The 16,195-nt window shown below is 26.7% G+C and overlaps 1 protein-coding gene across 3 annotated transcripts in view; it reads right to left on the bottom strand.

Annotated features, from left to right (window-relative positions):
* LOC123300043 (GATA-binding factor C-like) overlaps positions 1-16,195 on the bottom strand; it is a 159,293-nt gene that overhangs the window by 92,402 nt on the left and 50,696 nt on the right. For all 3 annotated transcript variants that reach the window (XM_044882514.1, XM_044882530.1, XM_044882522.1), the window contains exon 3: positions 2,926-3,071. In XM_044882514.1, coding sequence (XP_044738449.1) covers positions 2,926-3,071 — 146 coding nt within the window. The remainder of the gene's footprint in view (positions 1-2,925; positions 3,072-16,195) is intronic.

Below are 16,195 nucleotides of genomic sequence, written 5' to 3'. Positions count from 1 at the left end.
TAGCTTGATAGTTTTTAATATAATTGTACTTAATTACTTTAAATATTATGCTAATTAATTATTCGTATGTATTTGTTTGATAATTTTTATATGAATTTGGCATGCAAAAAAATTTACAAAATAAAATAGCCTTGTTTTTTTTTTTAAATTTTGTTTACAAAAAACATAAGCGAACATTTTGTAACCATTTAAGGATTAATGTGTTTTTAAAAGAAACAATACTCGATGTTATCAGTGATAAAGAAAAGCAGCGGTTGTTTCTTTTTGTGTGCCTCTTTTCATGTGTGTGTGTGCCTTTTCCTAGTGAAATGGCTCCTTTCCATGGAAATTAATCATTTGTTTATTAAAAGTTATTACAAAAAAGTAATTATTACAAAAAAGTTTCACGTTTTGAGTTTTATCAATCAGGGACTTAAAATAATTAAGAAAATTCGACAGACACAATTAAGTCTCCTACAATTTTCAAAACAAAAATTCAGTCTTTCTAATTGATCGGACAAAATAAATTAAAGACTACACGGCAATATTACCGATATAAAAAATATTAGATAGCAATGACTAATCAAAAATTTCCTTTTTTTGATATTTAGACAAGAAATAAAAAACAATAGCCAGTAATTAATAATAATTAAGTAATTTTTGTTGTATTTCAAACTGTTTCCCGATAAACATCTAAACCAAAAGAAACAAAAAACATTGATCGGAATCATGTTTTTCAAAATTTTTTTTGTCAAATCATTCAATACAATTACAATCAATTACTTACTACAAAAAAATAAAATAAATTGGTTTGTTAATAATAAAAAATTAGGTTATGTTTTATTTTGATCAATAATATAAAAAAAAAAAAATATCGTAATCTGTGAACGCACCATGCACAGTTAGAGCTACCTATTAAGTTTGTGTGTGTAAGCCGCCACACACTGGCGCTGCTGGCCCCTTGTTACGTTTTTTTTTAAGTGTTCGCTTACCATACGGAAATAAATTATGTTAAAAACAGTTCGGTATCCCTTATTATTATAAAATATTATTTCTTTTAAGAAAGGCCACGGCAAAAAAACGGAGAGAAATTATAGACGATTAATTTTTAAAGGTTATAAATGTGTAATCATGCAAGTGAAAGCACGTGCGGGTATAATCTTACACAATATATTACACAGAGTAATTTTTTGATGAAGTTTTTGTTTTGGAAGTTGAAAGACCTCGAAAATTTTTATGGGAATGTGAATAAAGTAGGTAGTATTAAGAAAGTTATAAATTCGCAACAAAATAACAAATAACTTCTCATTTTAGTCTGTAAGAGAACTCCTGCGCTATTACCGTTATAAAAGGATAAAAAGGATGTTTGACGAGACTATGATATCAACCTCTTAAAAGTCTCTTCTTGTCAAACTGAGTTGACAAACTGTCACGAAACGTACACTTGCAACTATTTATAGTAAATGTGAGAATACTTTTTTAATCAGATGTAACTATTGGCCGGGAACATGTTTGGTGGAAGTGTTCGGGAACATCGTAGGACGAAAAATAAGAATAAAATTTTTGGATACCGGCAGTAATTTTAAAAATATCAAGAATTGAAAATTTTTTTAAATTATTTAGCTTTCGATATTTCGAAAACCAAGGCAGATAACGAAAAATTGTTTTCTTATTTTTCTAAATTCATGAAGTTATAACAAAAATCATTATCAAATTTGAAAATAAGGTACAAATAATTTTAATCACAAGTCGTCACTTGCCTTGACGCTCGTTTTCATACAAATATATTAATAAAGTAGTGTGTCATTACTATTGTAATTCCCTGAAATAAAACTCATACACGGAACGAATACATACTTTCATGAAATATGATGTTTTTACTCATTTTTCTTAAACATAATAGATCAACTATTACATTTTATGAATAGAACTCTCTGTTCTTCGGTCTTTAAAGAATTGCAAACAAGTAAAAAACTATTAAGTGAATATACTTATTTATATAAAAAATGTTTTAGAGCAACAGTAGTTTTACAAAATTAAAAACATATTTTTAGTAGTTACATTTATAACAAAATGTGTACACACACTAAAACGAAGATTAAACGTATCGATAAGAGTCAAAGAGCAACTGTATCTGTATCTATATTGTACGGTGTATGTATAGCAAGCAAAAAAGATCTGTATCATGAGTTCTTTTTATTATTATTTAGAGAGGATCTGAGTACGAGAAGTGTACTCTCTGAGAGGTGAGTTTTGTTCTATAAAATGTTTAACAAGCGTAGGTACATGAAATTTATTTATTTATAGGTATACGCATTTTATTTTATTAATATAATTGTTTTTATCTATCGATATAAAAAAAATATAATCGATATTTATAGATATTGATTTTATCTAATTGTATATGTGTCGATATCTTCGAATACGATGAAAAATAATGAAACTGTGCTAAATATTCAAGATAATGTGCAAGGTTTAGAAATACAAAAGAAAATTGTGGCTAGTTTTTTTAAAAACCCAAAATCGAATCTTGAGTTTGCCAAGGACAAAACCTTTTACTCATTGCCTTGGAACAGCTGAAGCAAGAATTTCGCTACGCCAAGCAAGTTTGGCGAAGTTCCGTTGTAAATCCTTCATGATGATGTAAGTTTAAGATTAAATTTTTGCTGGTGGTGCAGGGCAGTAAATGAATTTTTTCAAACAGTTTTTAAATCTATCTATTTTTATAATAAAATGTATTTATTTCCAGCAGTATAGTTTTGGTTTCATCAACCATTATGAATTTAAATCTGTAAATCAGTCCACTAGTTTGATAAATTAAAATATCAATAGCAAAGTTAATTTTGACATATTTAAAATGGGTCCAAAATAAAAATCTTATCAATATTTAAGAAAAATGAATCTAAAGAACTTAAATTAATAAAATAATTTAGAATAAATACTTACCAATCGTCGTTTTGGTTTTATAAGCGGCCTATTTTGTCCATTCATTTTATAATACAATCCACAAGCGTTACACAAATAATGTCCAGTACCATCACGTCGCCATAACGGGGTACTCGTTGCACCACAATTTACACATTCTCGACCCTCTGTTGAAAAATGAAAATAAAAAATTGAATTTTTAAAATCAAAATAGCTTCTTTATTTTTATAAAGCTTAATTGAATCGATTCGAGAGAAGTTTGGTTGTTATTTTTGCTTTGCTAGGAAAGTAAGTCGAATGAAGTGGGTAAAAAATGCATGCCTTTTCCTACATCACCATTCTTTCTAAAATATCAAGGTTCTAATATTCGTGCAGTATTTCTATCAAACAGTCTGATGCACGATATAATTACACTTCTAAATATTCTTGGTATTTGATCAATTTTTTACACCCTGTGTGTATAAAATATTAATTTAAAAAAACACGAATTATTAGAACTAGCAGACTTATTTTCTTAGATAATTTTTTCTGCTTTTAAACAAAATAAATTCCTTGTAAAAATACGGAAAATTTTTCCAAGTGTATTTTCTTAGCAAAATGAATAATTTCGGTCTAAATTGAGAACTGGACCTACTTTACAGGACCTAATAAAGTCTCTAACAACAAATAAGTAATTTTTTATTAAAAAAAAATTTTTTTAATTATAATTATATACATGTAAAAGTGATAACGACAATTTATTGAATTTAATAAATTTACTTTGCAATATCCTTAAAGCAATAAAAGTAACAATTTTTAGAAATTGATTTGCGTATAGGTATTAAATAAATAAATATTTGAAAGTAAAAATATAATATTTATTATATTTTATGTATAAATTAATTTATGAAAATTATAATTGTCTTTACAGTAGGTTTCATATTTATGCAGTTTAGAATTAATTAGAGGTTGTTGCCTTAAAGTTCCATAAGCCATTCGCATAAATAATCATAGTGTAAAGCCACCTTAAGGTTGTTAGTATTCATTCGTAGACAATTCACAAAATTCTACTAAATGCAAAATAATCTTTTTGATTTCTAGTTTAATTTGATATTTTAACAAAAACCTGTTTAAATTTGACGTTACGTAAATATTGAACGAAATATATTAGCCAAAAGAGATTTTTGTTTGGACAGAAATATTTGTGAACCCAGGTTACAATTGCGGAATCACTATTATTAAAAGTTACGCAAAATTGAACTAACTTCAACATCTCGGATTCTAAGAGATTAAATACTTAAAGGAAGGTAATTTAATTAGCTAAAAATGTTTTATCGTAACTTTTAAGAACTATTATAAACTTATTATTTTGAAGAAATTTTCACTCCCTTAGACTAATTTTCTGTTTCAAATTTTATTTAAAAACTATGATAGATCTTGGGAGAGTTAGACGAAAATTAAGAGTAAGCTTTTTCGATATATACCATAGATTTTCGAAATCTTGATGATGGAATTTTGAAATATTATACCATATTCCCCTAAATAAGTAGGGAAAATTACTTATAGAAGATTTTAGAAGAAATAACACACAAATTTAGGCAGATTCATAACTTTAAAAGAATTTTATGAAAAAATGAGTACCGCTTGCTAAAATTTTCTTTATAGGAAAATATTTTTCATGCTATTAACTAATGAATATTATAGTTTTCCAAATTATTCCTAAGCAAATAAGCCATTTAACAGTTCAACGCAAACTTTATCTACAAAATCTAAAAATTTAACACCGTAAGGAGTATTAAAAAATTCACCTATTTATAAAAGGCATGAATGAGAATTCATATAAACGCTTTAAAGATTTTCCTAAGAAAAGGAGATGTTTTTGGTATTTCCCGAGGAACGTCCTTAAGTAACTTCACAGACACGTTAGTTGATCAAACACCACATATTTCAATAAATTTTATAATATTTTTTTTTAAATAAAAACTTTACAAAATGATTATATTTTAAAAATTGTAGTAAGTATGAAGTCTATAAAAACATATGTAGTTATATTATTTATAATTGACTACTGGCGTTAACGGATATAAATTACATTATAGATAAATATTATTTTATATTTATAACATATATATGTATAATACTTATAGGTTTATATGTTGTTTTATAGATACAGAATTCATATATAATGTGTATACGAGAATTGAAACAAGTTTTAAAAACATATCTACACACTTATTTATATATTGGTAGAATATTAGTGGTGTTACGGATCTATGTCTGATGATAAAAGTTATAAGACGAACCGTAGATATCAGTCAGCAGTAAATAAATCTGTGAAGTTATTTTGTTTTCTCTAAAAAATCATTTTTGTTTCAACTAAAAATGTAGATATTAAGATTTCAAAACACGAGAAAGTGCACTATTTTTAACCCCCGAAATATAAAAAGGGGTGTTATAAGTTTGACCGTAATTTGTGTGTGTCTGTGTGTTTGTCTGCCTGTGGCATTGTAGTGCCTAATCGGATGATCCGATTTTAATTTTTTTGGTTACATTTGAAAGGTTATTTAACGGAAAGTGTTCTTAGCTATGTTTCAAGTGCAAGCATAGGGTTTCGTTCTCGAAAAAACTAAAATAGTGGCGATGATCTTCAAAATCGATTTGGAAAAGACATGACGTATAATTTTACCATATAAATAATTACTATGGAAACGAATGGTCAAATAAACCTGGCGCAATTCATTTTGAAAAGTGAAATGGTAAAATAATTAGATAATTCAAAACAATAATTCTAAAGAACAAACTCAACTCAATTATTTCAATTTCAATTAAAATATTTCCAAAAATTTGTCCCCAAAAATGATTGCTCTCTAATTATCCTTTTCATCTCATCGGATGTCTTTGACCATCATTTTGAAAAATTATTGCCACTTCTTAGAAAAAAGGCAATAAAAAAGCTAGTTTTTGCGTAAAAACTTCAACTTGATGAACATTGAAAATTAGAACCTAAAAGATAAAATCTGATTTATGATCGAAACTTGGGTCTTTCAACAAGTCATATACTCGTTACATCACTAAAACCTCACTGATTATAATTGATCAAATAATTCTAAAGACAGTATCACATTGAAGAGTAACTTTACAGGTTTTTTTTTTTTTTTAGAAGGAAAAAAAAAACAAATTCTCATTAGTAAAATGTCTAATAAATTATGATGTAGTTTTTCATTTCAAGAATGAATTATGTATTTTAACAAAATTGTATTATTGTGTGATGATTTGTTCTTCAATTATACAATTTAACAACAAATGAATCAAACTGTTTTAATTGTCAATTAAATTTGAACAGAACACACGGGTATAGACCTGTTGTTACACATATAAGTGATCATAATGAAATTATACAATATGGAGTTTTAATTATCGATGATTTAAATCTTATTTCTAGATAAAAAATTTAATAATTGGTTTTGGAAGTTTTAGCTTCGAAGGTAAACAAAATCTGTGTGGTTTTCATACGTTTCCAGTCGATTTCAAGAATTACCAATTTTAGAAAATCTAAACCAGATTTTTACTGATATTTGTGTTTCTTTTTAAAACAGGGCAAAGTAAATTTTTGATTGATTTATATTTAAAGAATTAATTTTTAGATCACGTGTTGGTATTTGGATCATTGTATACTTAACCCTTCAATATATTACGAACTCTCATTACTATTTAATATCAATTTACAGTAAAAAAATACTAATTATATATCTTTTAAAGTTTATATACACAGTTTTCATGTAACCAATAATAAGAAGCCAAATTGATGTCGTATATTTTTATAAAAAAAATATGTTTAATATTTTATAATCGAAAATAATTATTAATTTTATTATAAATATTATATTAATTGTACCTACCAGTGTACACTAGTACACTTATTTGCATTAAAATCGAACTAACGTGAAAACTCTGGCTAAGGAAACTTTTTTTTATCAAATTCAATTGATTTAAGATTAAACTAGTGAAATTTACAAAATGGATAACTTAGCTATAAAATGGTCTCAATCATGGCGGTTCGACCGTTTAGGGGCTATGATGCCACTGTGTAACACACAGACGCACAGATAAACACTTTAAACTTATAACCCTGCTTCTTTTGGGACAAATTTTTAGAAATATTTTAATTCAAAATTGAAATATTTGAGTTGAGTTTGTTCTTTAGAATTATAACACTCTAAGAATATTCTTTTTGATCACGTATACAGTATTTCAGATTTATCGTACATTACTGTACATGAAATAACAGCGAGTGCGTTTCATGAACGTTAAAATGTAGCCTATATATTCCATAGCATAAGTTCATGTTATGGTATTTATATTATTAATGATTATCATGTATATAATTACAAGCTCTCAAATCGATTCAACTTATGTTGTAAATAGCAATTTAATCACATAAATTAATAGTTGTTAACTTTATACCACATATATTCTATAAATATACTTTTTGCATTATAGGTACAATTTTGTATTACGATTGTAAACAATTTTATTTCTCTATTTTCCACAAACATTTACTAACAAGAATTATAAAGTATGATTAAAGTACTTAATCATTTATTTTGATAATGGTCATGTGATCGAAACATGTCACACTTATTTTAAATGATATAAAACATACAAAATTATTATATTTAAAATATATTACCTGATTAAGATTATTAACAAAAAATTGCATTGCTTTTAATGCGTGGAAAATAGAAAAATAAACTATTATTTTGATTAAAATTTTTGTTGAGCTGATCAAATTTGATTCAAAAATTTTTCATAAAATCGAATTTTATTTCGAAAACTAAGCGTCAGGAGAAAAAATCACAAGAGTATTTTTTGCTTAAAACTGATCAAAAAATACAAAAAAAAAAAAATTATTTTTGAAAAAATTTCAAATTTTGTGCTTTGCGCTCCAATTTCTTCGGCAATTCGCTAAAATTAACTTTTAAGACTTTTCCTTTTCAGCCCACTTTAGCATATGTGAATCAATTCCTGAATAAAAAATGATTTCTCAATTCATTATATTCAAAGCAAGACATTAGTTTAGAACATGCAAAAGTAAGATTAAAAGCTACATACAAACCTTGAGATGATGCGAAGAAGTGTTAATGTAAGAATTTGTAAAATTAATTAGTAAAGACAGTAAAAGTTAAAATCGGCAACCCTCCACCTCAAAACCTCCTAAAGTCGTGTAAAATTTACAAAAATTAAAAAACTTGAAACGAGATACTTTTTTTTTGAGATAAAACTTCATCGTCAATATTTTTCAGGGTAATATCTCGAAATCAAAATGTTTCCTCTAACTATTATCTTATTTTAAATTTTTTCAATTATATTTATTATTTGATTACTTTAAGTAGCACCTTGTATTATATAATAATGTCCATAGTAGCGAATATAATATCTATTAATAATTAAATTAATTTTAAATAAAATAAAATAAAATAAAATATATATATCACAAAAATACGGTAATCAATCAGTCAATTTCACATTCAATTTAATTAAAATAATAATTTTATTGTAATTGAATTTCTCCTATTATACAGACAGCCACATACATATTCATGTATACATACATATAATATGTATATGTATACAAATTGTATTATAGATATATAAATATAACAACATATTCTCATATATGTCACGTGATGTTAATGTTAGATAATGAATATCTAATTAATAGCAAGTATAAAAAAATATACATATAATTATATAAAATTGCATGGTTAAATTTTTGAATAGGAAATCTGAAACACCCAATAATTTTGGTGTTTAACTGATAATTTGTTAATGAATTCAGTTTCAAGATTACAAACATTCAAATATTCGAAAAAATAGATCTTAATGGTAGAATTCATGGGTAATTAAATTGAACTATGGGAAACTTAGGATTTTAATGTATCAGAATTTATTTAATATTTATCAAGCTCATAAATTATTTAGAAACCGATGAATTTTGTAAGAAGAGATTAAATTATTCGAAAAGAAAAATAAAATTTGAGTTTTTTGTCTTGCCCATGATAAATTTAATGATAGCGTTGGTAGAAAATTGAACATTGAATAAAATTTATCATAAAACGCAAAGTTTCGACTTCATATAGTTCGTCATCAGGCTCTTTAAGAAAAATAAAAGTTTAAATTGATCAATCAGTACTGGTAGATTTGGTTAGCCTAGAGGGACTGTCCTGGGGTGGGACACACTTAGATTCCATTTCCACTACTCCATGAATCATTTAAAGGTAATTAGGAACAGCAGGAGTGCTTTGACGTCAACTTCTCGTGGAAAGAGCTGGGCACTGGGCAGTGACAGAGAAGATGAGACATCGTTTGTTCCCCCTCCTTGCTGTGCTAGCTACTGCAATATTCATGATACACTGTCAGGCTCCTAGTTTCAGCATGCCTGCCGCCTAGCCAGTGTCCTGTAATAGTTGCAACAATTTTGCTAATATAGGCTCTAGGAAGTGATATAAGATCTTTGGAACGTCTACGATTGTACTCAGACCATATATGACTTTTAGTATCACAAGAACGTTCCTCTTTCCAAATAAGATTGGCCTTTTTAAGGTATCCTCTTTCAGGAGCAACTTGTAGTTCGCAAATGGAATTCCCGGATATCTATTGATGTTTGTATCCGGCAGCATTGTGCTATTTATAGCAAGAGGTCAATACTGATATGTGATATTTGGAGTACGCATTAGCCTTTTATATTCGGTTTTTTTATCCTAAAGAATTAAATAGCTTCAAAATCTCTCTTGAAATTAAAAAAGATTTAGATTTATATTCGACATCTTTTTTATCCATATTTTATTCATTTTTGGTTTAATTATGTAAATACTGAAGGGGTTTCAAATTCGATTAATTTTAAAACTCCATTGATATAGTTATTTTATCCATATGGATAAAATATATCCAAATGTTTTAAGTTAATATTTATCAAAGCAGTTTGTATTATTAAATAAACAAATAGATCAGATAAACAGACAGACTGACATTCAGACAGACAGATAAATAGTTAGATATTCAACCATATAACGATGATGATAATGATAATGACGTTCAACGTATAATTATTCCTCATATCGTATAGTACTGGTAGCGTGTGCAATAAAATAAATATATATAGGAATAATCATTATATATATGTGTGTGCTATTCCTATCTACCTACAACTCGATAGATTGATAAAGTGATAACATAATTATTGGTCACCTATGTATATTATGATGATTGTTATTACTTAACTATACCTCAAATATAATATGTACAGGATGTATTTAAATTTTATATATTTTAGGAAATAATTCAAGTTAGATAACAGTTGAAGAAAATATTTTATATGGCAATACAATAATATACTTGTCTACAGTTCCATGTCGTGAACTTAGGCCAAATAACTCGCTCTTCTCGTACTTAAGCTTATTACGTGTTCTATGCACGGAAGTCATAGGTTCGAAAATTTTGTAGGGTCCAAGTAGTAAAGCGTCAGAATTTTTATCTATCGAGAAATTATCTTGCTATCCGACAAATCTTAGCTGAAATTTAAAAAACGACAAACAAGCTTATATTAGATTTTATGCAGGAGTTGAATAAATAGATGATTATTAATAAACCATAGTAATGTATAACAATACCGTTAGCATCACTCTTTTAAGCTTAGTTATTCCATGGATGGCGGTTTCTTGTAAGATTCAAGCCTGCTCATGACTGATATTTAGACTGCTAGACTTTATTCTTTGATTTTCCCAATGAGATCATTTTTCTCGGTCGTAAGATTTTAGATAATTGTATCATTTCGCAAATTAATTACACTTATTTTCGTTTTCGTCAAGGCAGGGCCGTTTTTTGTCTTCCTAACGAATTTTAAAAAAAATGTCTTACATACCTAGAAAATGCTAGCGATTATAGGAATGCCTTGAAATTTCTTACATTTTTTATGTTTTCTATGGTTTCAAAACCGATGTTGACGGTTTTTGCTAGCTTAGAGCCATTTTAGCAGAGGGAGAAGAAATACAGTAGAATCTCGATAACTTAAACCTCGGTAACATAAAAACCTCTGTTACTTCAAAAAATACTATGTTCCCTTCCCATCAGAGCCCAAAACCTCTATAACTTAAAATACGCAACCTCTATAACTTAAATAAATAATCTCTGTATAGGCCCTCAGTAACTACATAGAAACATGTACATACCTCTATATTAACTAGCGTACATAGAAACATGTACATACCTCTATATTAACCTTTACCTAACATAGACGCTTGATAACTTAAAACCTCTATAACTTAAGATATTTTGTGTTTCCCTTGGACTTTAACTTATCGAGATTCTACTGTATTTGGTTAATGTGTTATCCTTTAGGAAGAAATACAATATTTGGACTTATTGAAATGATGGTATGGCTTGACAATCTTTCAGTAAAACTAAAAAAAGAAGTGTATAACTAAAACAAGAGTTATCCGTTTAGACACTACGATGCCACAGATAGACAGACAGACAGATACGCACATATGGCCTATTTTGGTTCGGGGATAAAAAACGATCACCTTCGGATACTGAAAGATGAAGAAGACTTGTTAAAAACCAACATATTTACCTTCAGCACATAGTTTTATACCGTATTGGAGGTAAAATAATTTTTAGCTAATAAAATCACAAACCCAATTAAAAATAAAATTGATTATTAAAAGGTCGTTCATAAATTCAATGAATTCTAATTCCCCTCTATACAATAACAATTTAGTTTTGTTCAATAAACTTTCACTTAAAAACTTCTATATCGAATACAATAAATACACAATAAATAAGTAATGTAACAAAATAACTAGAAAACATGCTACAAGAAACCACTTAAATGAGAGTACATGTGTGTTTGTATATGGATTTAAAAAAGGGCATATGATATGTTTGTCTTCTGTATAACTTACATCCCTTATTCTGTATATTTTACCCTACTGACAATAATACAAAATAACAGCATCTCTCAGCAGTAACCACTTATTGAATCAATGAACTAGAAAATTGACCAATTTTAAATGTAAATAGTATTTAAAAAGTAGTTTTGTTAAATTTAATAATATTAATTCTTTAAATAAATTTATCTTATTGTTAATTTAGTCCATGTTAAATTAGACATTTAATGGAAAAAGCTTTGTCAAAAAGTTTTACTTACTATTGGATGATGAATTTTATTTGTTGTTAAAAACAAAAAAAAAGTCACATTTTGTTACAAAAAGTAACAAAATAATATGTTTTGCTTTTACCTTTAAAACAATTTAAATTAAGATTTATTTTACATTCCGCAAGAAAATTTTACAAAATTAAAAAAAACAAAAAACAAATAAAAACAAACAATTGACTGAGTTAATTGTTGAAATACCAGTTTTGATGACGCAATCGTTTGTTTTTTTTACGTCACGTAAATAAAGAAAGATTTCCACTCTAAAATAGCCAGTATTTAACACATACATAACTGATTTTCGAATATTAATACATACTACAAAATTTTCACCTAATTAGCACCCTCGTGGGTAAACAGTGATGTTTACAAGAAAATTTTTCAAACAAAAGTTGTTTATATTTTTATAAGAAACATTTTTTATACTTGAACATTTGTTCTATCTCTAACGGTTTATTGGATGAGTCCTATGGACCCAAGACCCAATTGACCTATGTTGCTCATTTACGAACTCGACCTCACTTTTTACGTTTTAAGCACACTATAAAAATTTCAGCTTGATATATCTTTTCGTTTTTGAGTAATCGTGATGGCAGACGGACAGACGACAGACGACAGACGAAAGACAGACAGACATACGGAAATGGACTAATTAGGTGATGCTATGAACACCTAAACCAAATTTTTTTTCGTTGCATCAATAGTTTTAAGCGTTAAAAACTTGGGACTAAACTTAATATACTATGTATATTTCATATACATGGTATAAAAACCTGAAAAATTGAGAGTACATTTTCAGCACAGTTAACCGCAAGAAATTAAGTAGTTTTAAGTTCAACTAATAAAACAAGATATAAAAACGTATTAAATAATTGTCGACCACCATATGGAGATGTCAAAATTATAATTTGCTTTTCAAACAAACTTTCAAAATCGATTTGATAGACCTTTTTTAAAAAAAAAAAAAGTTATAAACAGGACCTTTTAAAAACCACAACAATTAGTTTCACTAGTTTAGCGTGTATTAAACAGAAAATAAAATTTAAAAAAACGTGAACCCTTACATACATTATTATATAAGCCCTTAAAACCAAAAATATATAAATTAGTTAAACCACAAATTACATACCAATAAACCAGCAACACCAACGCTTTTAAAAACTTAATGCATCATCACCCTGATGCCTTAAAATATAGGGTTCTTATTTCTTTTTAAACAAGCAAATGGTATGTTTATTTTAAGGTCTTTGTAGTTTATACATCTTTAATTGTTTGTTTTTTTATCTTATCAAAAATTATCTCGTTTTGTTTCTTTGATTCTCTTGAAATGATTATGATTTTCGTCACCTAAATAATGGCTTTCTTCGGCGATTTGTTCTTGATTATATTAAACTTGTAGTGTACTTAGTATATCAGATATTATATTGCGTGTAGGGCCAATAAATATATTTGATAAATAGATAGGGTCGCGTTTTTACTAAACGAATGAATACATTAAATTTCTTATTTTAATATTCACAATGGTCATAGGTAAAACAGATCTGGTTTAAAATACTTCCCCCTTTTATTTAAAAAAAAAGCAATTTACTTAAGGTTTATATAAATAAATATAATTTTAGGCATTTAATAAATAATTATATTATCAAATTTTAATAATAATAATAATTTCGTAAAATTAATAATATAGCAATTTTCTTTAATTTCATATACTTCTTTTTTTTTTTATAAATTGCAAAATACTCAACTTTACTTAAATTTTTAGATTAAAAAAAATTTCTTAAAAATTGAACAATTTTTGATTTAGGTAGAAGGGAAAATTTCACCATTACTAAGGGAAAATTTAACTTCCCGATACCTCCACCATCATCAGATAATTAAACACAGGTTACTAAAGTTTCCATTATAACTTTATTCTTCGAATTATTTAATCATATTTCTTCAAACAGAAATATTTTTGAATTTCGAAAAAATTCCATTTTACTTCTTCGTCTTAATCAATATTACTTTCACTATCAAATTTTTTAATGGTATCAAATTTACATTTTTATAGGAAATATGGCCAGTTTGACATCAGAATTATTCCCTATTAATCAACCATTCATGTGCATGTAAATGAAATGATGTTTATTACTTTTTCGTTTTATTTACTTTTAATCATGTATGCGATATTTATTAACATCATGGTCTCTCGATTATAATTGATGTTTTTAATATGATACATACTGCGTAAACTAAATATTGGCAAATATCTTGTCTAGTAATAGAAATGATGTTTGTTCTTAAGATGACGAATTAAATATATTTAAAACAGTATTATTATTTTAATTAATTCATTTTATTATAATTTTTTTTTTTCATATTTTTTTAATTTTTTTATAAAATGACCTTCTTCATTTTAATATCTAAAACAATTCACTGATTTATGATCCAAACATACAAAAAAAACAAAACAACAAAAGACATACATTTTAGTTTAGTGAAGAATTAACTTTGTATTTTTTAAAATTCTTCTTGTAGCAAAAAACAATAACAAGTTAAATGCATTTAAAAAAATTTTGAATACAATGGTCTATCAACTTAAACTGTGTGAAAAATCCTGTTTTTTTTAATTATTATACGAAGAAAAAAAAACAAAATAACTAAATTATATGGTGTAGTGTTGTTTGTGTTAATAGGATATGATGATGTGGGCGGGCTACGTTCAAATAATAAATAATATTCATAATTAAATGTTGAGGCAATGCACTAATTTTTTTATATATAAGGTACTAACTAATCCCTTATAGTCTTAAATCTCGGTTAGTAAAACAATAAAATTGGAACAAATTGAACCTGTTAAAATGGAATTTTGAAAAAAAGGGTGATTTCCGGTTTATTTACTGGCTCTCAGAATTGCTGTTAAGCTGTTAATATAAACTTTTATCTTAATTTGTATTTTTTAATCGAGAGAGTTTTGAAAAAATTTAAAAATGTAAATATAGGAACAGGTTTGTTGTTTTACTTCATGTGTGAGTTTAGAGTTTTGTACCGGAAAAATGTAAAAAATTGGCGGTGATTTTCAAAATCGATTCAGTTTGGAAATGCCATGACATATAATTTTAACATATAAATAATTACTATGGAAATGAATGGTCAAATAAACATGGCAAAATTCATTTCGAAATGTGAAATAATAAAATAATTAGGTAATTCAAAACAATAATTCAAAAGAACAAAGTCAACTCAAATATTTCAATTTCAATAAAAGAATTTCCAAAAATTTGTCCGAAAAAATGATAGCTCTCTAAGTATCCTTTTGATCTCATCGGATGTCCTTATGATCATCACTTTGATATTGATTTAAGAAGGAGTGTTATAAGTTTGAAGTGTTTATCTGTACATCTATGTGTTTCTCAGTGGCATCGTAGCCCCTAAATGGTCGAACCGACTTGAATGAGAACATTTATAGTTAAGTTTCCAAAAATCGGTTTACAAGGAATAAATCGCATTTGTCGGGGGTTTTTTAAATTTTGTAAGTTTCACTTGTTATATAGTAAAAAGTTGTACTAGATAAAATAATGTAGTCAAATCAGAACTGCAATTAGATTGTTTCTTTCGGACTCACAATTCAATATATTGTACTTCATATATTTATTGTGCCATGAGTCATTGATAAACAATCTAATTATACCTCGAAACCGACCGAAGGTGGCTATAAGAGTATGTACTTATTTAAATAATAATAAAAATACACGGACGTGCTTAAGACGGCCATGGTTAAATCTTGTGTTTGTATATAAAAATTAATTAGTTAGATACTTATGTAAAAAAAAAAATAAAAAATAAATTATGAGAAATTTATTATGCATACATACACACTTACAAACACTTCAAAGTAAGTGTTATGTAACTTAAAACACATACTTATAATTTTATACAGAAAAAAACAATATAACTTATTATTTATGAAGTGAGTATCAAAGTTTTCAATGCGTTGTTGTTACGCTGGTATTGTTTTACAAGTTGTAAGCTACTTGTACAAAATAAAAACCAGAAGATACTATTCAGCACTTCAAAGTATCTTTATGAGTTTTCAAAAATGACGATTTAGATCGAAAA

This window comes from Chrysoperla carnea, chromosome 1, assembly GCF_905475395.1.
Source record: "Chrysoperla carnea chromosome 1, inChrCarn1.1, whole genome shotgun sequence".
Taxonomy (NCBI): domain Eukaryota; kingdom Metazoa; phylum Arthropoda; class Insecta; order Neuroptera; family Chrysopidae; genus Chrysoperla; species Chrysoperla carnea.
This window is presented reverse-complemented; position numbering and strand designations above follow the sequence as displayed.